The sequence below is a fragment of the Coregonus clupeaformis genome, chromosome 7, assembly GCF_020615455.1.
Source record: "Coregonus clupeaformis isolate EN_2021a chromosome 7, ASM2061545v1, whole genome shotgun sequence".
NCBI lineage: Eukaryota > Metazoa > Chordata > Actinopteri > Salmoniformes > Salmonidae > Coregonus > Coregonus clupeaformis.
Window position 1 is genome coordinate 5,079,029 of NC_059198.1, and position 22,211 is coordinate 5,101,239.

General features: G+C 44.4%; 1 protein-coding gene across 3 annotated transcripts; it reads right to left on the bottom strand.

The window, feature by feature from the left end:
• Window positions 1-840: 840 nt before the first annotated feature.
• LOC121568764 (MHC class II regulatory factor RFX1) lies at window positions 841-21,019 on the bottom strand. Of its 3 annotated transcripts, none has more exons than XM_041879178.2 (20): window positions 20,160-21,019; window positions 15,152-15,429; window positions 14,832-14,960; window positions 14,014-14,126; window positions 13,153-13,254; window positions 12,577-12,912; window positions 11,505-11,602; window positions 10,797-11,229; window positions 10,004-10,179; window positions 9,739-9,858; window positions 9,289-9,422; window positions 8,752-8,870; window positions 7,842-7,951; window positions 7,574-7,725; window positions 5,552-5,649; window positions 5,297-5,446; window positions 4,638-4,846; window positions 4,187-4,340; window positions 3,985-4,030; window positions 841-3,762 (listed from the first exon to the last, which is right to left on the bottom strand). In XM_041879178.2, the coding sequence occupies exons 2-20, from the start codon at window positions 15,405-15,407 to the stop codon at window positions 3,608-3,610; spliced, it is 3,090 nt and encodes a 1,029-aa protein (XP_041735112.2). In that variant the 5' UTR covers window positions 15,408-15,429; window positions 20,160-21,019; the 3' UTR covers window positions 841-3,607. The 3 variants fall into 3 exon arrangements, with proteins under 3 accessions (XP_041735112.2, XP_041735111.2, XP_041735113.2); XM_041879177.2 differs by having other exon boundaries at window positions 10,004-10,185; XM_041879179.2 differs by lacking the exon at window positions 12,577-12,912 and having other exon boundaries at window positions 10,004-10,185; window positions 20,160-21,016.
• Window positions 21,020-22,211: the final 1,192 nt, after the last annotated feature.

Below are 22,211 nucleotides of genomic sequence, written 5' to 3' on the forward strand. Positions count from 1 at the left end.
CTTTATAAATGAGTGAATTATTTCCACTATTCAACCAGTACAACCTAATTATAACTTCAAGGACATCAGGAGGGTGTTATAAGCTAAACAGGACCAGTGTTTGCCTAATGAGATGTCTTCAGCCCTGCCATCCCATTCCCACCACTAAGGGTCACTAGAAAGCTGCCTTGTGTAGCCTCACCTCCAGAATTCTAGATTTACTAGTGCCTGCATGGCTACGTGAGACTACCTCAACTGTAGTTGTATCAGCATGTAGACAACCATATAAACACATTAACAAAATGTCTATCAAAGAGTTAGTAAACAACTAATAGCCTTTCTATGTGCTTTCACCACAGTCTATTACAATGTAGGTTAAAGCCCCAATGTGACATGACCACAGTCTGCTTTCAGGAACATGAATTTACTGTGGTCCTTCGTTTGTGTGTGTATAAGTATTACAGTGAGGTTTCAGGTCTCAATTCTTGTCTCCTTTCTTGTCACACCAAAAGGGGACAGGAAGCTGAACCTGAGCTCTTCTGAGCAGTGCTTGCCACAAAGACCATGTGACAGACCAGGGGTGTATTCACTAGGAACCAAACGGAAGCAAACAGGATGAAATGCGGAGGGACCTACCTAAATTTGTCCAATTGGAGAAAAAAATATCATTGAAAAACGTTCTGTTGCACTAATGAATACACCCCAGACACTGTGATGGAAAGTACAGACTTTCGAAACATCACAATAGTAGTCCTCATACCCTGCTCAAACGGAAACTAGTTTGTTTTCTCCACTGAAATGTACAAAGGCAAGTGTCTGACAATGTGAAGAGAAAAAAAAGGCAAGGTTGTGACAACGTGACAATTTTAAAAATTCTTAATTTATTTTATATCTTTAAAATTAAAAACATTTGAAGTGCATTCTACAACCTCCCAAAGGCACAGTCATACTTGTAGTTGACCAAATTCATAAAACACTGCCACACAATACCGCTTTTGTTTTTAAAAATAAGAAACTGAACACTATAAAAATGACAAAACATTTTTGTCTGGAAAAGAATGGCCATCGTATAGGGAGATCCGCAGGACATCGGAGTGATATGTCAACAGCTGTGGTAGCAGCAGACGCCCCAGTGTTAAACATGCTGGTTTAGAGGTCCACGCTGCGTGCTCAAGACATGCATTGCAGCCTTTGAAAACTTTCTTGTGACACTTAAATGTAATGAAATGTTCAAACAATACATGTTCAACAACTGAACCGATAGTGGTGGACAATGTTAGAAGAAAATGGCTTTAACAAAAAACAGCAGAAAAACATTGGCAGGAAGGAAGGAAACGAGTGAGACAGAGTGATAGATGTAGAGGAAGATAAGGTGACTGTGGTTCTCCTGTCTCGTTTCACATCGAGCCTGATCCCAGATCTGTTTGTGCTGTCATTCCAACTTCTATAAGAAAGCACAAACAGATCTGGGACCAGGCTAAACCCATACAGCAATGGCACCGACTGTAAGGGTCTTTCTCAGAGTACCTTACACCTGTTCCCTGCGATTCCATCAGACACAGATACACAGTACTGTACATGGAAGAGATCTATAGGGATCTCGAAGTGGAGACGGTCTGTGATAAATAGGCAGAACTGTTATATTCTAGCCTGGTCCCAGATCGGTTTGTGCTGTCTCACCAACTTCTATGGTCATTGTCACACCAGGAGTTGGCAAGATAGTACAAACAGATATGGGACCAGGCTACTGATATCTGACCTTCTAAAAGGACAGTCATTGACGGTGACTGGGCAAACGAAGCAGGACCCTAGGCCTGTGTATGTATGGAGAGCTCACTTGAGGAGAACTGAAATCAAACGTACACAATCAATAACGACTCTCAGTAAATACACATACACACAAAATATACTTAGTGTGTGACAGACTGACTCCACATCACCAGACAAAGGAAGGCTCACTTTGTGACAATGAAAAGGAAATAGAGTGACACACATATATATAATTATATTATCAATATTATCACATCTTAACTCAGTCCAGCACAGTCCTTCTTGGAACATGTAAACAAACAAACAAAGTAATTATTTGAATTCAGAAATGTTTGGCACAGAAAAGAAAAAGACAAACGAACATAAAAAATAAGGCTGGAGTAATGACGTGTGGACAACAAGAGGCCACAAAGGTCTCAACAGAAACCAATAAAACAGATGGCAATGAAGCACTTGAACACACAAACAGGAATATATATTGAACTGAGCCCCTCTTTACAGAACTGCACATTCAGCAGAGGCAGAGGGACACTGCAGGTGAGAGAAATTGTGGGACTACTTTTCCACATCCATGGGGTTGACATGGAAACGCCTTTAAACCAGGGTTTTATATTTTGTGTGTGAGTGGTTGTGACAGGAACCCCCAAAACCCTGACACTCTTTTTCAGGAAAAAAATAATTAAAGAAAACAGCAAATAAAAACATTCACCCCAAATGATTTTGAATGCCTTTGAAAATATCCACCAAATATACAGTCAACACTTCTTCTGAAGCACAGACTCAACTATCGTACAACCAGACACACGTTACTAGACACACACACACGATCACAAAAATCAACAACACGTTCATTCTCACACTACAAATATAGCACAGCAGTAGGACCCCAGTGCACGCACACACACACACACACGCCACGGGCATCAAAAACACACACACACAACAACTCCCTTTACAGTCTATCTGCTGTCACCCACAGGCCCCATCTCCTGATTGGCTCTTGGGCTTTGATTGACAGCTAAATGGACCACCTAGAACTACAGAATCGTAAGCAGCCATTTCCTCTTTCATCCTATTCCTCCCTCCGTTCCTCCCTATACTGAAGGGTTGGGTAAGGGAGGATGAACTGTTAACAGTCATATCTTCAGGACCACCTTGGCACAGCAGACAGTTGTTGAAGGGTAGCCCAGGTTGGTATGTACATTGCGCTGCCCTGTTGTCATTCAGTGACACCAATACAGAGAAACATGGGAGGTCCTTGTTCAATACACAGATCCATCCAAGTGACAACAAACACTTTCTCTTCAGTCCTTGGGTCGGGTATGTATGTGTGTAAGTTCACCCTGTGGCCTTTGTCCAGCAACGCTGGACCGATGATTGTGTGCCCATCCATGCATGTGTGGTATCTGTGCTTACAGCAGATTTGTGCCATACAGACCTTATTGGGACTGTGTGTGTGTGTGTGTGTGTGTGTGTGTGTGTGTGTGTGTGTGTGTGTGTGTGCACTGATGGGTCAGCATCTATGCGTTAGAGACTGCAGCAATTTTCATTGAGTGAATGAATATGTGTGTGTGTGTGTGTGTACAGTAACTACACTCAAATGTGTGTAGAAATTGTACATTAGAGGTTGACACGGGAACAGGTCTGTCAGGAATGGGAGTCAAGTTCTATAGAGTCATGTTCGGGACAGGACAGGATCGACAATCCACAGGAACAGGAATGAATTTTCACTCCTGTGTCAACCTCTAGTGTATCTTGGTGTATGTGTGTATACAAATGTGTATCAATCAATGTGTTCATGTGTGTACGTCTGTGAATAGATGTGTGTTTGTGCATGTGTGTATCAGTGTGTGTGTGATCAGTCCTGGCCCGTGGTGAAGAGTACTCTCTGGTCGGTTCTAGCCAGCTTGGTAGGCGGCTCCAGAGACTCCTCCCCCAACCCCGCCCCGTCAGAGGGCAGAGACAGCTCCTGACACTCGTCATCGCTCTCCTCTTCCTCCTCCTCTTCCTCTTCTGGAAGACAGACACAAGTGGGAGGAGGGTTAATATCAGAAACCATGGTTATGGGAATAGATTGCCCAATCCCAAATCAGTCCCTAACCCCTACCCCCTATGCTCTCAGATCTCCACAAATGCGTAAGGGGTAGGGATTGATTTGGGATTGGGCAATCCTCAATAAGTAGCTTTATGTCTGGCTGCATGTGCTTTGTATCAAACAACATGGACGGTAGTTACCTTTGTCTGGATCCAGTGGGTTCAAACTCCTGCCAAGACTGGCGAACTGAGAGACACAGGAAATTAGTTAGTGTCTAATGGTAACAATTGAACAATGGTAACTAATATCAACAGCACATTAGCTTTTCTGGCTTGGACCACTGTGTGCGCGTGTGTATGTGTGTGTGTGTGTGTGTGCGTATGTGTATATATGTGTGTGTACCTCTCCCATGACAGCGATGGGTGTCTCTCCTTTAGCCTGGGCCACTCTGTGTTCTATCAGGTAGTACATGTACTCATCATATAGCAGTCTGATCAGGTGGAAGGATCCGAAGCTGGCAGCACTACGCAGAGTCAAGTCTCTAATCACCATGGAACTGGATAGAGAGGAGGAGGAGGATGGCATGGATAAAACAAATCTGGATTTCCTGACTAACAAGGAAAAAAACATCTCTGAGCAGTAGGGTTGTAAAATTCCAGGACCTTTCCCAAATTTCCCAGTTTTTCAGACATCCCAGTTGGAGGATTCCCTCCCTGCTTATTCCCATTTTGATTCTAGTTGGTAATACTCCAATCGTGATTTCTGGAAAACCTGGGAAAATGTGTGAAATTACCGGAAATGTTCAACCGTATTTAGCAGTCATGGGACTAGATGAGACTAATCCCATTCTCACCTGTAGAAGGACCACTTGAGCAAGAAGAGCTTGGCGGCCTTGGGGAAGGCGGCGCTGGCCTGGTAGGGCTTTAGGACCTGGGAGACCACCCCGTCCAGCCAGGCAGCCCACTGCTCCAGAGAGTTCTGCTGCTGCAGGGTCAGCTTGAAGTCCTGCTCCAACTGCTGCACCACACGGTCCTCACAGCGACACACCCACGACGCCTGCTCCTGTATGGAGAGAGAGGGAAGGAGAGGGAGAGAGCGAGAGAAAGGGGAGGAGGGGGAGAGGGAGAGAGAGGGGAGGAGTGGAAGAGGAAAAGAGAGAGAGGAGGGGGAGAGAGAGGAGGGGGAGAGAGAGAAAGAGGGGAGGAAGAGGAGAGAAAGAAAGAGAGAGAGTCGTCAGTATCCTGTCTCTTATATTATTGTCACTTCACAATTGCAAAATATAATAGTTGAATGACAAGGTAACATAGGCCACCTGGGTTATGTCAGCACGACAACAACAACAACAGCACACACAGAGCTTTAGGACACTATACTACATATCTACCAAACAAACACTACAGTGATCCCCATCAGTGCTGGTCTGCATCATATGAATATAATAACATGTCTATGGTCTGGATAGTGTCTGACTGTCACTTTACACTGTAACCAGAGGTGAGAGGTCAGACGGACCTGAACGTTGGCGAAGTCAACGCGGTTGAGGTCACTGAGCATCTGGTTTATCTGAGCTGTGTTCTGTAGCACGGCCCTGGCTGCCTGGGCCAGGTGGTTCAGAGAGGTGTACCTGCGCAGCGTCTGGGCAAACGAACTGGCCGACGTCACCTGGAGGACAAGAGGAGGAAGTGAGAAAAGAGAGCGTGACCTCACCAAGGACACGCCGCAGAAACCAACACATGCTGCCCAACACACATGCAAGCAGACACACACCTTGATGCGGACCATCTCTTCTGGGATGTTCATCATAGCGTTGGTCAACCAGCTCTCCAGACTCTTGGCAAAGTTGCGGATGGCTTGAGTTAAGGCACCTGTGGACAGGAGAGAGAGAGGGGTTGAAACCGGTCTGAACTGAATGTGCTCTCCTATGTGGTGGTGAGCAGTATGTCCTTGAACTCCAAACTGCTTTGAGAGTTGAGGATCTCTGACACTGTGTTTTATTGTGTTATGTAGGAGCTCCACCAGGCCTATGTCATGTTATGTAGATAAATTAGTGTAATATAGTGCTATGTCGTGTCAGATAGTATAATGTAGTGCAGCATAATGCTATGTCATGTGTACTTTAATATAGTGTAATGTTGTGCTATGTAGGGTTATACAGTGCTTTCAGAAAGTATTCACACACCTTTTCCCACATTTTGTTGTGTAAAAAGTGGGATTCAAATGGATTTAATTGTCCGTTTTTGTCAACGATCTACACAAAATGCTATGCAATGTCAAAGTGGAAGAAAAGTTCTAACATTTGTAAAAAAACTAATCATAAAAAATAAAACAAGTATTCAACCCCCTGAGTCAATACATGTTAGAATCACCTTTGGCAGCGATTACAGCTGTCAGTCTTTCTAGGTAAGTCTCTAAGAACTTTCCACACATCGATTGTGCAACCTTTGCCCATTATTATTTTCAAAATTCTTCAAGCTCTGTCAAATTGGTTGTTGATCATTGCTAGACAACCATTTTCAGGTCTTGCCATAGATTTTCAAACAGATTTACAGTAAGTCAAACTGTAACTCGGCCACTCAGGAACATTCACTGTCTTCTTGGTAAGCAACTTCAGTGTAGATTTGGCCTTGTGTTTTAGGTTATTGTCCTGCTGAAAGGTGAATTCAACTCCCAGTGTCTGGTGGAAAGCAGAATGTACCAGGTTTCTCTCTAGGATTTTGCCTGTGCTTAGCTCCATTCTGTTTCTTTTGTTATACTGAAAAACTCCCCAGTCCTTAACGATTACAAGCATACCCATAACATGATGCAGCCACCACTATGCTTGAAAATATGGAGAGTGGTACTCAGTAATGTTTTGTGTTGGATTTGCCCCAAACATAACACTTTGTATTCAGGACAAGAAATTGAATTGCTTTGCCACATTTTTAATGCAGTATTACGTTAGTGCCTTGTTGCAAACAGGATGCCTGTTTTGGAATATTTGTATTCTGTACAGGCTTCCTTCTTTTCACTCTGTCAATTAGGTTAGTGGAGTAACTACAATGTTGTTGATCCATCCTCTGTTTTCTCCTATCACAGCCATTCAACTCTGTAACTGTTTTAAAGTCACCATTGGCCTCATGGTGAAATCCCGAGCGGCTTCTTTCCTCTCCAGCAACTGAGTTAGAAAGGACGCCTGTAACTTTGTAGTAACTGGGTGTATTGATACACCATTCAAAGTGTAATTAATAACTCAAAGGGATATTCAATGTCTGTATTTTTTTTTTACCCATCTACCAATAGGTGCCCTTTTTTTGCGAGGCATTGGAAAACCTCCTTGGTCTTTATGGTTGAATCTGTGTTTGAAATTCACTCCTCGACTGAGGGACCTTACAGATAATTGTATGTGTGGGGTACAGAGAGGTAATCATTCAAAAATCATGTTAAACACTATTATTGAACACAGAGTGAGTGTTAGCAACTTATTATGTGAGTTGTTAAGTACATTTTTACTCCTGAACTTATTTAGGCTTGCCATAACAAAGGGGTTGAATACTTATTGACTGAAGACATTCCAGCTTTTCATTTTGAATGAATTTGTAAAAATTTCTAAATACATAATTCCACTTTGACATTATGGGGTATTGTGTCTAAGCCAGTGACAAAAAATCTCAATTTAATCAATTTCAAATTCAGGCTGTAACAACAAAATGTGGAAAAAGTAAAGAGGTGTGAATACTTTCTGAAGGCACTCTATACTGCTATGTAGTTTTATCAGTATTATGTAGTGTTATGTAGTGCGCTATAACTCACTGGGGATGGGCCGCAGCACATCGGGGATGAGGATCTCCACCAGGCCCTGGTACAGGGTGTTGTCACAGTCGCGGCTCCAGCGGAGCACAGGGTCGTACTTACACAAGATCACTAGACAATCCTTGGGCAGGCGCTTCTCAGACTCATCATGTCTGTTACAACAATACAGATACATTAGAAAATGACACAGGCGTCTCTAAAAAATTACTTGATATCAAAAAATGACAATTGCTTTAGTAGCATATTGAAGTCCCAGGACAAGACTTACACAGCCAGTGTGCCAGTGTCTCCACTCTGGCTCTCTTCGAACCTCCAGAAGGTCTTCCACAGGGTCTCCACCAGGGTGAACTGCAGGTTGATCGTCACGTCCAGAATAGCCTGTAAACAAAGAGGGAACACCAGCAGCATCAGTATCAACTAGCTTAGCTCCTCCCTTTATGCAAAGGATGCATAGTACAGCTGGCCAGACAGAAACAACAGTGAGACGTACAGATTACATGTACATAACAGGACTATACAAGAACTGATGAATGAACAATGAGACATACACCAGGGGTAGGCCTCTGTACAGACAGACAGGGGTAGACCTCTGTACAGACAGACACGGGTAGACCTCTGTACAGACAGACACGGGTAGGCCTCTGTACAGACAGACACGGGTAGGCCTCTGTACAGACAGACACGGGTAGGCCTCTGTACAGACAGACACGGGTAGGCCTCTGTACAGACAGACACGGGTAGACCTCTGTACAGACAGACACGGGTAGGCCTCTGTACAGACAGACACGGGTAGGCCTCTGTACAGACAGACACGGGTAGGCCTCTGTACAGACATACAGGGGTAGACCTCTGTACAGACAGACAGGGGTAGACCTCTGTACAGACAGACAGGGGTAGACCTCTGTACAGACAGACAGGGGTAGACCTCTGTACAGACAGACAGGGGTAGGCCTCTGTACAGACAGACAGGGGTAGGCCTCTGTACAGACAGACAGGGGTAGACCTCCGTGCAGACAGACATACAGACAGGGGTAGGCCTCTATGTAGACAGACATGGAGACAAGGGTAGGCCTCTGTGTAGACAGACATACAGACAGAGGTAGGCCTCTTTGCCGACAGACAGACACACAGTAACATACTGTACATATAAACAATCAGTGTGACATACAGACAGGCACCTCACAGTGTTCCCGATACAGCAGCTGGAAGCTCTTGATGTGCTCCAGTTCTATGCCCTCCGGTAGGGCCTTCCCCTGCAGGTCAAGGTCAGGGAACTCTGGGAGGGTCCGGGACGCGTCTGAATGGGGACGGAAGACAATATGAATTGTGTATTTACACAAGCCAGATACTGTAAATGTCTGACCTGTTTTTAGCACAGTCTGTAACCTACTGAAGTTAATTTGTTAGTTTTTAATAAATGTCCAGGTTCAATATTGTCCATTCCGTTAACCAGTCAGTCTGTAACTCTGAGATTCGTATTTTTGTATCTCTCTACTGTACTTGATAAAATATGGTAAAATGTTATTATATAGTATGTACATTGTAATCCCTCTTCTGTTTCTTTGGGGATCATTTAAACAAGCACTAAGTGAAGTAGTTACTCATTAACTCCAGTTCTTATTGTTATCACATGATGTAAACACCAGGACGGTACAATAAGGTGTTACCCCAAATAACCCTAGTGTTGACAGACCTGACACCCCCCACCCCCTCACCCAGGAACTGCTGGTACTGCTGCACTTGGGCGCTGATGTCAGAGAGCCCCGCCCCCTGCTGCTGTTGCTGCTGTTGGCCCGAGCCTGCCGCCATGCCATTGGTCATCCCCTCCACCTTCTGCACCGGCTTCAACCTAGGGAGGCGGAGTTAATTATAAAAACAATGAAGTTCCTTTATACAGCAGAGAGGCTTCAATGAGAGAGATAAAACAAAATGACACAATAAGTTATAGGAATAAGGCCAGAAATACAGAAATGAAATGAGAGAAAGGGAGACAGAGAGAGTGAGAGGGGAGGAAAGAGAGAGAGAGAGAGTGGGTAGGAAAGAGAGCAACTGTTAAGAGTGCTAGAGGGGGACAGCGATTGAGAGGCACTGTGAGAGTGAAAGAAGAGAGAGAGAGAGACACACACACAGAGAGAGCAAGTGAGACAGAGAGGTTGATAGCCCACCTCTGTTTCTGAGAGAAGGGCTGCTGTCTCATGGCCAGATGCTGCTGGTCCTCCATCAGTCTGATCAGAGAGGAGCAGGCCTTGATCCTCAGGCCATAATAGTGGTACTTGGAGTTCCCCCTGGAACACACACACAACTCAGCCTCTGATTCAGCCTATGCTTTTGGGGCATCACTGTGCCTGTGTGCGTTTGCATGGATGTGTTCATCTGTGTGTATTTGTTTGTGTGTGCTTCTGTGTGTCTGCATGACATAACCCCTCTCACCGGGTGCCCAGGCGGCGCGTGCGTAGCCCCATGAACACAGATCTGATCAGCTTCCCAAAGGAGGCAGCGTTGACGGGCTCCAGCTTCTGCTCCTGGCAGTGCAGCAGGTAGTGGCAGTAGAGGGTGGAGCGAGGCAGACTGACCCCTTCAGCTGTCTCATAGTTATCTAGCAGCCACTGCACCTGGCAGAGAGGGAGACACAGAGAGAGAGGAGAGATGGATGGGTTAGTCAACAAACACACACTACTCATATTTACAAATATAAATAGTGATGGGATGCTTGCCAAACAGACAGTTTACAATAGGAGGAATTTGAATAAGAATACAGAGTTGACTTATTTCAATCAAAGTTGCTCTTCCATAAGATGCACTGCTATAACATGAAAACATGATGAAGCCATGTCCCTCCAACAGTCTAGTACTGAGACTAGCAGAACAGCCATGTCCCTCCAACAGTCTAGTACTGAGACTAGCAGAACAGCCATGTCCCTCCAACAGTCTAGTACTGAGACTAGCAGAACAGCCATGTCCCTCCAACAGTCTGGTACTGAGACTAGCAGAACAGCCATGTCCCTCCAACAGTCTAGTACTGAGACTAGCAGTAGAAGCAGAACAGCCATGTCCCTCCAACAGTCTAGTACTGAGACTAGCAGAACAGCCATGTCCCTCCAACAGTCTAGTACTGAGACTAGCAGAACAGCCATGTCCCTCCAACAGTCTAGTACTGAGACTAGCAGAACACTGATAGGTGTGTGTGTGAGAGAAAAGTGTTGAGATTGGCGTCTCTGCATACCTTTTTGTCTGCTGACGGTACGCCGCTACCCTCCTCGCCCTCTGTTATACTAACGGTGGCAGGAGAAGAGCGGGCGTTGTGGGAGGAGTAGCCTCCCTGACTGTTGCCGCCCAGCATGTACCCCCCCTGGATCACATAGCTGCCCCCGCTGCCATTAGCCCCCGCCCCTTCCCCAGCCCCATTGGCTGTTCCCCCTGTCGCCACCACCACCGTCGCCCCACCCCCAGCGGCAGCTGCCGGATTGGCCACGATCTGGCCTGTGCCAGCCACGTACATAGACACACCACCGGCAGAGCCCGTTGTCACGGAGACGGTCAGGGGTGTGCCGGTGGTGGTGACCTGTGAGCCAGAGGTGGGAGGGGCTTCGTAGTAAGGGGCAGCGGTGGTCTGAGTGTACAGAGGGGTGTCTGTGTAGGTGAAGCTGCCTGAACGACTGGAGAGAGGGGGGAGGAAGGGAGCAGGGGAGGAGAGAGGGGGAATTAGTTTCAAATGTAACTGTTGTCTTGAAAGCTAAACCACTGCATCACAAAAATAGCAGTCCCAGATCTGTCTGTGCTGTCTGGCCAACTCCACTGTCTAGTTTTAGAAGTTGAGGTGATCAAGCTAGCTAGTTAGCAACAGTTAACAAACTATATAAGCATATTAGCATAGCATTATATCAATATAGACAGGTAGTGTTCAGAGAGAGTAGTGGAGAGGAAAGCTTACATGGTGCTGGTGGTGTAGTTGTTGTCTCCCCCTTCAACATACTGCACCTGGTTGGTGTACACATGCTGCACTGGCACCTGCTGGAGCTGCTGCTGCACCTGGGACACACACACACACACAAACACACACACACACACACACGCAGGCATGAGTATACACACAGAGTCGGTCAAAACACTAATCTACTCCACCTCCTCCAATTTCCTTTGAAGTGTGTCCAAATATTTAAACCGTAGTCAATCATGAGGGATACCACATCAATCACAGGCTCATTCACTTCAATAGGAAAATGACCTTGACTTGCAAGCTGCTCCTCTTCCCCTTCACATTGCTCTTTCCTACCTACTGTGTTGTCTCTGCTTTAATCCCACTACACTCTGTTACCCACTGATAGCCTCCCTAGGATCCCTACATAGAGGCAAATCCAAACTTCCATTTAAAGCTGCAATATGTAATTTTTGGGGTGACTTGATTACATTCACATATAAATGTGTGTTATGGATCTGCCATTCTCATTGAAAGCAAGTCTAAGAAGCGGTAGATCTGTTCTATGCATTTCTCTGCTACCTGTTCTTAAGTTTCGTTTTTTGCGTCTTTTACTAGGTTTTGTACACCAGCTTCAGCTGAAAATAAAATATTTTTGGTTATGGAAAATATATTTCACAGTGGTTTAGATGGGCTCCTGAGTGGCGCAGCGGTCTAAGGCACTGCATATCCGTCATTACAGACCCTGGTTCAATTCCAGGCTGTATAACAATCCGGCCATGATTGGGAGTCCCATAGGCCCAGCATCGTCCGGGTGTGGCCGGTGTAGGCCTTCATTGTAAATATGAATTTGTTCTTAACTGACTTGCCTAGGTTAAATAAAATAAAATGTAAAAAAACTATGATTTTCTACACTATACTTGCTTGTTTTGTCACATAAACTGAAATTAGGTGAACTATTAGAATTTTAGCAACCAGGAAATGGCGGAGCGATTTCTGCATAGTGCATCTTTAGGTTAAAACTGCACTTAGTTGTGTACTGATATCAATGGGAGACTAAGCCAGAAATTCTACCTAATTGACCTACTCTGAGGGCAGAGGCTGCGTCAAACAGGAGTGGCTGTCCTTGGGCTGTGGTGACCGCGGGGTAGCCTCCCATCTCCATCCCCTCCCAGCCCAGCGAGAGCACCGACAGGGGCAAGGCGAAGGGAGGGAAGGCCAGGGGAAGGGAGAGGGGGATGTAGGAGGTGTACTCCTGGAGGCTGTGTCCGTCTGTCTGCATGTCTGTGTGTCTGTCTGACGGCACCCATGCAAAGTACTGTGTGTCTGTCCTGCTCTGCTCTGCTGTTGTCCACTCCTCCTCTACCTCTCGGTCTCTCCCTACGTCTGCCTCATCCCTCTCACTCTGTTTTCTATGCGAACTCTGGAACCAACCAACCAGGAGGGAAATGTTGTGAGGTTTATCTGGCTCAGCAGGATCAAAGGAATACATAATACAATGCAATACAGTGTGTGGTTATTGAATTATAGATACTATCTTTAGCTCAAAGGATGGTTATGTGTGTGTGTTTATTTCTGTGTTATGTGTGGTGTTCTGTTTATGTCTTGTGCATGTGTGTGTTATGCCTTTTTGAGAGCGAGTGTGTGTGTGTGTGCATCTTACCTCCTGAGTGAGGTGGACAGGCTGCAGGTTGGTGACACTCAGCTGGGTGGTGCCCTGTTCAGTCTTGGCTGTGATCTGGGAAGTTGCCTGCACCACTGACCTCTAAGGACAGGAAAAACAACACAGATAGATTCACACAGTGTGTAGCTAAGACAATAGCGTCTGGTAGCAAAGATAATAGCCCTGTTACATCAGCCAAAACTGGGTGTGACGAGAGCTGAAAATGTTTCCTCATGCTTCCCATTCTTCCCATGTCCTGACTTGTCCAACACATACTCCACACCGTACTACTATGGCTGACCCTGAAAAAACAACACATTTCACTGCACCTGTATGTGACAATAAAACATCTGGTTACTGTTTTGCTATCTCTGAGAGCAGTTAGACGCCATAGGCTACAGAGACTAGTATTTTGAGCTATTTCCGGCCAAGTTCTCTCAGGGAACAGCAAATGGTAGTTTCGATAAACTTTTTCATCACTTCTTGGTTTGCCCAGAGGATGTAGCTGTAAAACCCACAACTGCTGAGACTATCAAGTCATGTTCTTCATCACTTCTCATTTTCCACATAATAGTGCACCAATGCTGTACACCAAATATAAAAGGGACGCATAAAGACTTTATGTCAGCGCTATTTTGGCAGAACCAAGTCTTATGAGTTGTGAATAATAAACTGTTTTTTTCAGTGTGGTTTCAAGTGAGTAATTGTTGCAATATCATGTGTCTACCAGGATCATGTTCATTAGGGCATGAAACAGAAAAAAGTCCAGATAGTCACCTCCCTGTTTTAATCAGTTTTCTTCTGTTTGGTACCTAATGAACATGACCCAGGTGTGAATGAGGGAGGGGAAGGGACCTCTACCTGCTGTGCTGCTTGCACCTGCTGCACCACCTGTGTGGGAACCCCAGTCTGCTGTACCACAGCTGCAGGAGAGCTGGAGTCAGACACAGAGTCACTTGAATGGAGAGAGCCCTCTGTGGAGAGAGAGAGAGAGAGAGTGTGTGAGGGAGAGAGAGAATGAGAACGAGAGAAAGGGAGACAGAGAGAGAGAGTGTGAGGGAGAGAGAGAGAGAGAGAGAAAGGGAGAGAGAGAGAGAGAAAGGGAGAGAGAGCGAGAGAGTTGTTCATATGAAACTGTTACTTCACTCTGAGCCACCATACCCACATATTACAGTACACAACCTCTTCATGATAAGCAAGAGCACAGGGAGAGAGTTCACAGCAGTCATAGACATTCTACTCATTGCAGGTTTTTAGACTCATTTGGAAGAAACTGTGAATCAGAACATCTCTCTTAAGATCTAGAACAGAGCTTGGAAGCTGTGAGACTTGTTACTTCCTCTCTCTCAGTCCCATCTAGGAACGTGACACCAATGTAATCTGATTCTGAAGTGTAATTTATAATAAATGCACATGCCTCTTTATTTTTATAATTCATATTTTCTATAAAGCATATCGTACCTATTCTTAGCTAAAGTTGTCAGGTTTCTGAATGAAATGCAGCAATAATGTGGCCTGGTCCCAGATGTGTTTGTGCTTTCTTGCTTCTGCGTGACAATGACCATATGAGTTAGTAGGACAGTACAAACAGATCTGGGACCAGGCTAGTGACGGTCATGACCTAAAATAAATAAGGTCTACAGTCAGTAGCATGTGATGTGATGCTGAGCCCGGCTCACCTGTGACGGTGACCACGATGTACTGGGGAATGTTCTGGGCGTTGTTGGCCTGTGACGAGGAACCCTGGATCTCAGCCGTCACATACTGGGTCTGGGGGGGAGGAGCCTGTGTGGGTGCCACCTGGACAACTGATACAGACACTAGGGTTTATTTATTGCATGATACGCATTGTCATAAACAGCTGAATTGATGCATACCTGTAAGACATGACTCAAAATGATGTAACAGTACATAAATGTATCAATGAAACTATAGATATCTGTATTTATACATAAATGTATTACAATCAAATGAAAAATTATACTGGCAGAAATAATACCTGCTGTCTTCTGTGCCGCGGTGGGAGTGGCTTGTGCAGGAGGTGTGGTTTGTCCTGCTGCGGCTGCAGCGGTGGGAGGATCCACCACCGTGGTCTGAAGCTCGGCCAGGAACTGCTGCGTAGGAGCTACCACCGTGTGTGGGGCAGCGGAGGCTGAGGTGGAGGACTGTCCGGCCACCGTCACACTCCCACCTGCTGCCCTTTGAGGCTGGGTCGTCACGGGCTGCAACTCCTCCACGTAGCCTGTCGTGGCCATCACGAGAACTGGGACTCAGACACTGAATATGTGAAAAATAAAATACAATCTTGTTAGCTAAGAGATCTAGCTGAAGTCTGGGTGCCACTCTGTTTCTGCTGTCTTGCCAATTCCTGACGGAATTGTCATGTTTGGCTTGAGACGGAATTGTCATGTTTGGCTTGAGACGGAATTGTCATGTTTAAAATGCAATTGTGTTCGTTGTCCGTAGCTTATGCCCGCCCAAACCATAACCCCACCGCCACCATGGGGCACTCTGTTCACAACATTGACATCAGCAAACCGCTTGCCGACACGACGCCATACACGCTGTCTGCCATCTGCCCGGTACAGTTGAAACCAGGATTCATCCTTGAAGAGAACACTTCTCCAGCGTGCCAGTGACCATCGAAGGTGAGAATTTGCCCATGTTTGTTACGACGTCGAACTGCAGTCAGGTCTAGACCCTGGTGAGGATAATGAGCACGCAGATGACCTTCCTGAGACGGTTTCTGACAGTTTGTGCAGAAACTCTTCGGTTGTTTAAACCCACAGTTTCATCAGCTGTCTGGGTGGCTGGTCTCAGACGATCCCGCAGGTGAAGAAGCCAGATGTGGAGATCCTAGGCTGGCGTGGTTAAACATGGTCTGCGGTTGTGAGGCCGGTTGGACGTACTGACAAATTCTCGACATTAGAGGCGGTTTATGGTAGAGAAATGAACATTCAATTCTCTAGCAACAGCTCTGGTGGACATTCCTGCAGTCAGCATGCCAATTGCACGCTCCCTCAAAACATGGAGACATCTGTGGCATTGTGTTGTGTGATAATACTGCACATTTTAGAGTGGCCTTTCATTGTCCCCAGCACAATGTGCACCTGTGTAATGATCATGCTGTTTAATCAGCTTCTTGATATGCAACACATGTCAGGTGGATGGCTTTATCTTTAATGGAGCCCTATCATCAACATCCAGACTGTTCCTTAATGTGATCATGATTGAGTCAGTAAGTCCAGATGGAACCCAGCAGGGGAGGTTTTACAGCTGTCCCAGAATCAGAATCACCTTTATTCGCCATGTACATTCGCACATACTCAGAATTGTACTTGGTGATATGGTGCTGCTAGTGATAGACAACATTTAGAGACAGAATACACAGTTTACATACATTATACACATTTTAAACAATTATACCACAGTAATTCATGCATTGTAGCACTGCTTCTAATTAATTCCATAATTTCAATTGCTATACACATGGGGAACTTCTGTTTCCTTACGCATATTCTGTCTGGGCCTAATAATGAGTCAATTCACTTACGACTGAGATTTTCCCTACTAAGACTGTTATTGGTACAGCTAGAGAAGAGGTTTGGGGGAGGAGAAGGCTTGACGGGAAAGAAAGGCATGCATTTGGTGTCCCGTTACCTGTAATGTGATCACAGTCATCTCTAATGTGACTGCTGCTACTACAAAGTCGGAAGTTTACATACACTTAGGTTGGAGTCATTAAAACTCGTTTTTAAACCACTCCACAAATTTCTTGTTAACAAACTATAGTTTTGGCAAGTCGGTTAGGACATCTACTTTGTGCATGACACAAGTAATGTTTCCAACAATTGTTTACAGACAGATTATTTCACTTATAATTCACTGTATCACAATTCCAGTGGGTCAGAAGTTTACATACACTAAGTTGACTGTGCCTTTAAACAGCTTGGAAAAATCCAGGAAATGATGTCATGGCTTTAGAAGATTCTGATAGGCTAACTGACATCATTTGAGTCAATTGGAGGTGTACCTGTGGATGTATTTCAAGGCCTACCTTCAAACTCAGTGCCTCTTTGCTTGACATCATGGGAAAATCAAAAGAAATCAGCCAAGACCTCAGGAAAAAAATGGTAGACCTCTACAAGTCTGGTTCATCTTTGGGAGCAATTTCCAAATGCCTGAAGGTACCATGTTCATCTGTACAAACAATAGTACGCAAGTATAAACACCATGGGACCACGTAGCCGTCATACCGCTCAGGAAGGAGACGCGTTCTGTCTCCTAGAGATGAACGTACTTTGGTGCAAAAAGTGCAAATCAATCCCAGAACAACAGCAAAGGACCTTGTGAAGATGCTGGAGGAAACAGGTACAAAAGTATCTATATCCACAGTAAAACTAGTCCTATATCGACATAACCTGAAAGGCCGCTCAGCTAGAAAGAAGCCACTGCTCCAAAACCACCATAAAAAAGCCAGACTACGGTTTGCAACTGCACATGGGGACAAAGATCGTACTTTTTGGAGAAATGTCCTCTGGTCTGATGAAACAAAAATAGAACTGTTTGGCCATAATGACCATCGTTATGTTTGGAGGAAAAAGGGGGAGCTAGCAAGCCAAAGAACACCATCCCAACCGTGAAGCACGGGGGTGGCAGCATCATGCTGTGGGGGATATTGAAGCAACATCTCAAGACATCAGTCAGGAAGTTAAAGCTTGGTCGCAAATGGGTCTTCCAAATGGACAATGACCCCAAGCATACTTCCAAAGTTATGGCAAAATAGCTTAACCACAACAAAGTCATGGTATTGGAGTAGCCATCACAAAGCCCTGACCTCAATCCTATAGAAAATGTGTGGGCAGAACTGAAAAAGCATGTGCGAGCAAGGAGGCCTACAAACCTGACTCAGTTACACCAGCTCTGTCAGGAGGAATGGGCCAAAATTCACCCAACTTATTGTGGGAAGCTTGTGGAAGGCTACCCGAAACATTTGACCCAAGTTAAACAATTTAAAGGCAATGCTACCAAATACTAATTGAGTGTATGTAAACTTCTGACCCACTGGGAATGTGATGAAAGAAATAAAAGCTGAAATAAATCATTCTCTCTACTATTATTCTGACATTTCACATTCTTAAAATAAAGTGGTGTTCTTAACTGACCTAAGACAGGGAATTTTTACTAGGATTAAATGTCAGGAATTGTGAAAAACGGAGTTTAAATGTATTTGGCTAAGGTGTATGTAAACTTCCGACTTCAACTGTACAGGCCAGAATGCTTTTTTCACATTTACACTTTTAGTCATTTAGCAGACGCTCTTATCCAGAGCGACTTACAGTAGTGAGTGCATTCATTTAAATACTTTTTTCGTACTGGTCCCCCATGGGAATTGAACGCACAACCCTGGCGCTTGCCATGCTCTACCAACTGAGCTACACGGGACTGCAACACTGAGAAAAGTGGGGAAACCCGTCTCAATTCTGCTTGTCTATTGACACTATGTAAAGCATTGGTGTTGTTTTTATTTTTAGTCCATTTGTAATTTACACTGTTAATGAAGGGGTAATAACATGGTGTCTGGACTAACTTTTAGAATAGAATATCCAGCCTCTAGCCTTACATTTGACATTTTAGTCATTTAGCAGACGCTCTTATCCAGAGCGACAGTATGTTTACATTGTTATTGCAACGCCAGGGTTGTGGGTTCGTTTCCCACGGGGGGGCAGTCATTTAGCAGACACTCTTATCCAGAGCGACTTACAGTTAGTGAGTGCATACATTTTCATTCTGGCCCCCCGTGGGAAACGAACCCACAACCCTGGCGTTGCAAGCGCCATGCTCTACCAACTGAGCTACAGGGGACTTGCCTTGACATGTCTATTTCTCCCTAAAGTGCCAAACCCTTCGCTCACTCTCTTTCTCTCATTTACAGAAGAGACACTGCTCTATGGAATTTAAAACAGTATAGTAGGCTTACAGATGTGAAGCAAAATGTTTTCAAGAACACTCCCATTTTCACCACTTTTAGCCTATTCAATAGTATGGGTTTCATTGAGTAGCCAATACTTAGCAAATAACTATATATGACCTTTGCTGTTGCCAAAATGAGACGAAGATAAACTGCATTTTGTCCAAAAAATAATATATATCCAGCTGAATGAGCTGTTTGGAATGAACGCAAATGCCTCTTTTGTTTCCCATATTTCAAGGTCCTTGCCACTGTACACCTGCATATTATAGTCAGTTGCGCCCCTCACTGACACGCCCCTCTTTACATCGCTTGCTTGACTTTACTTCCCAGTGCCACCTTTCTTGCCTTCGTGGCCTTTGCACGAGCTTGAGAACTAAAACCTCAGTGACTCAAACTAAACCCTCTGGCGCATAGCTGGCCGGATATTTCTCTTTATTTACCAAATGACAATGCATCTTTAGTTAGCTTTTGGTTTTCTATCCAAACTACTACCATCAGCTCGCACAGTGAGATTGGCTAGAAACTAGCTAGCAAACGTTGGCTAACAAGTCAACCTCTGTCTCAGCCAGGCAGAAGGACATTTTGCGTTGAAGCTGATAAGATAGGTAAAGCTAGTACAATATTTGACACACGACACTGTGGTATTGCACGTAGGCTGCTAGCTAACATTAGCTTCGAGCTGGTCAGCAAGCTGCATGTCAACAGCTGAGCTAGCCTAGCTAGCTAACGGTCGTTAGCTTGTCTCGCGTATCTACAACACCCGCCATTTTGTACCCATATCGTGCATTTGACATCGCCATAACAACGGCCTGGGTATTAAAACGTCATGTCAGGCATAATGTACTCAGACACCGCGTTTCAAGAGACACTACTGATGAGCCAACAAGCAAGTTAGCTAGCTAACGACGTTGGCAACCAGTTTGCTATATATGGCTACTGAAACAACAGGCAAAAAAACAGCATCATCCAACATAATGTTTCATTTGAAATGTTAGAAGCACACGTAAGCTATCTAATATGTTTAGAGTTTCACCTCTGATTCCGAGTGAATTTCCCACCGGTATTTTTGTTTTAATTTTTTTCAAGGATTCAGGCTGTTGTTGTTGATTCTCGTTGCTGGGTTCTTGTCGCCAGGGCTACCGTGGCTATGGCGCTTCGTCCTCACCGGGGCAACTGTTGCTACCCACCCGCTTTCTTCCCTCCCCCTCCTTCGCGCTGATTGGCAGACAACTCCCAACATGTTTTAAAGTGGTAGTACCACATAATTGGTCGATACAAAGCACTTCATCCCATTTGTGAGAAACCCATGTCCAGCATGAACATGAAATTAAACGACTGAGGCGGTTCCCATATCCGGGATAGAAATGCGATTATTCTACTGTCAATGACCTTGTGTGGTTAATGATTTGGTAGTAACACTGTAACTCAGATTGATCACCGTTTTATTTTATTTAATACGTTGAAATAAAATGTTACATTTTGTTACACAATACCACCTAAATGACACACTGGTCTGCAAGCATGTAACTTTATTATTGTGTAGGCCTAGACCTAGTGTAACAAGCTCTTTTAGAGTAATAAGGTTAAGTGAAAGTGACATAACTATTATATTGCAGAGCAGTGAATTTAGTAGCCTAAAAGAACAACGTTGTATGTGAACTCTGAATGAAAATGAGTAGTTAACCATCTGGATTCAGTTCTCTCTCTCTCTCTCCTGCTCTCTCTCTCTCATTTAATGTAAAGGGCTTAATTGGTGTGGGAAGCATACAGTATGTTTACATTGTTATTGGCGTGGGAAGCATACAGTAGGTTTACATTACCAAAGCAAGTGGAATACATGGGTCTATTGTTTTGGTTGGATAGGTTTAAAAAAAAAAAAAATTGGTTTTTGCATTCTTCATCAAACCATTTGTCATTGTTGTTGTAGTGTCTGAAGGTCTATTGATTTTGCTGATGTTTGCAAATGGTGCAATAGATGAACTTTACTCTGCTTTGCTGAAGCATTTGGAAAAGCATTGCTACATAGGTTTCTTGGAATAGAGGACATTTGGAGATATGTGAAAGCCGGGGATTGGTTTATTAAAATCATGCCATACTATGTCACATAGGATATAAATACCATGTCTTAAACAAAGAAGGGGAGAAACAACATATTAACAGATTGGGCCGTTGTTCTCCAGATATCTGCAGATGTCTGTAAATTGATACTGTGATCTTTGATACAATAAACCTTTATAATCAAAGTACAGTGTAAGCGGACTTCTTATCATCACAGCATAATTAGCAACATATTTTGAGACACCACATTGTTAATTTTCTTAGGTTGTCTGCTTGACATTTTTAGGTTTGATAAGGCAGCTGAAAAGTCAAGTATACTTTAGGCTTTGTAATGACAAGTTTACACTTTCACTATTGCAGTGAAACATTTTCTAAAAGGGATTGAATTTGTTGTTGCCCAATAGTTTTTTGCTAGGTTTCTACACTACTTTCCTTCCATCGATAGCATGTCTTAGTATTATGCAGTTCCTTTGGCTTTGATGCCTCATGATTGAGTATTGCGCTCTTCAAGTAGACTGTGATTTTGCTGTGATCTGATACAGTGAGGGAAAAAAGTATTTGATCCCCTGCTGATTTTGTACGTTTGCCCACTGACAAAGACATGATCAGTCTATAATTTTAATGGTAGGTTTATTTGAACAGTGAGAGACAGAATAACAACAAAAAAATCCAGAAAAACGTATGTCAAAAATGTTATAAATTGATTTGCATTTTCATGAGGGAAATAAGTATTTGAGCCCTCTACAAAACATGACTTAGTACTTGGTGGCAAAACCCTTGTTGGCAATCACAGAGGTCAGACGTTTCTTGTAGTTGGCCACCAGGTTTGCACACATCTCAGGAGGGATTTTGTCCCACTCCTCTTTGCAGATCTTCTCCAAGTCATTAAGGTTTCGAGCCTGACGTTTGGCAACTCAAACCTTCAGCTCCCTCCACAGATTTTCTATGGGATTAAGGTCTGGAGACTGGCTAGGCCACTCCAGGACCTTAATGTGCTTCTTCTTGAGCCACTCCTTTGGTGCCTTGG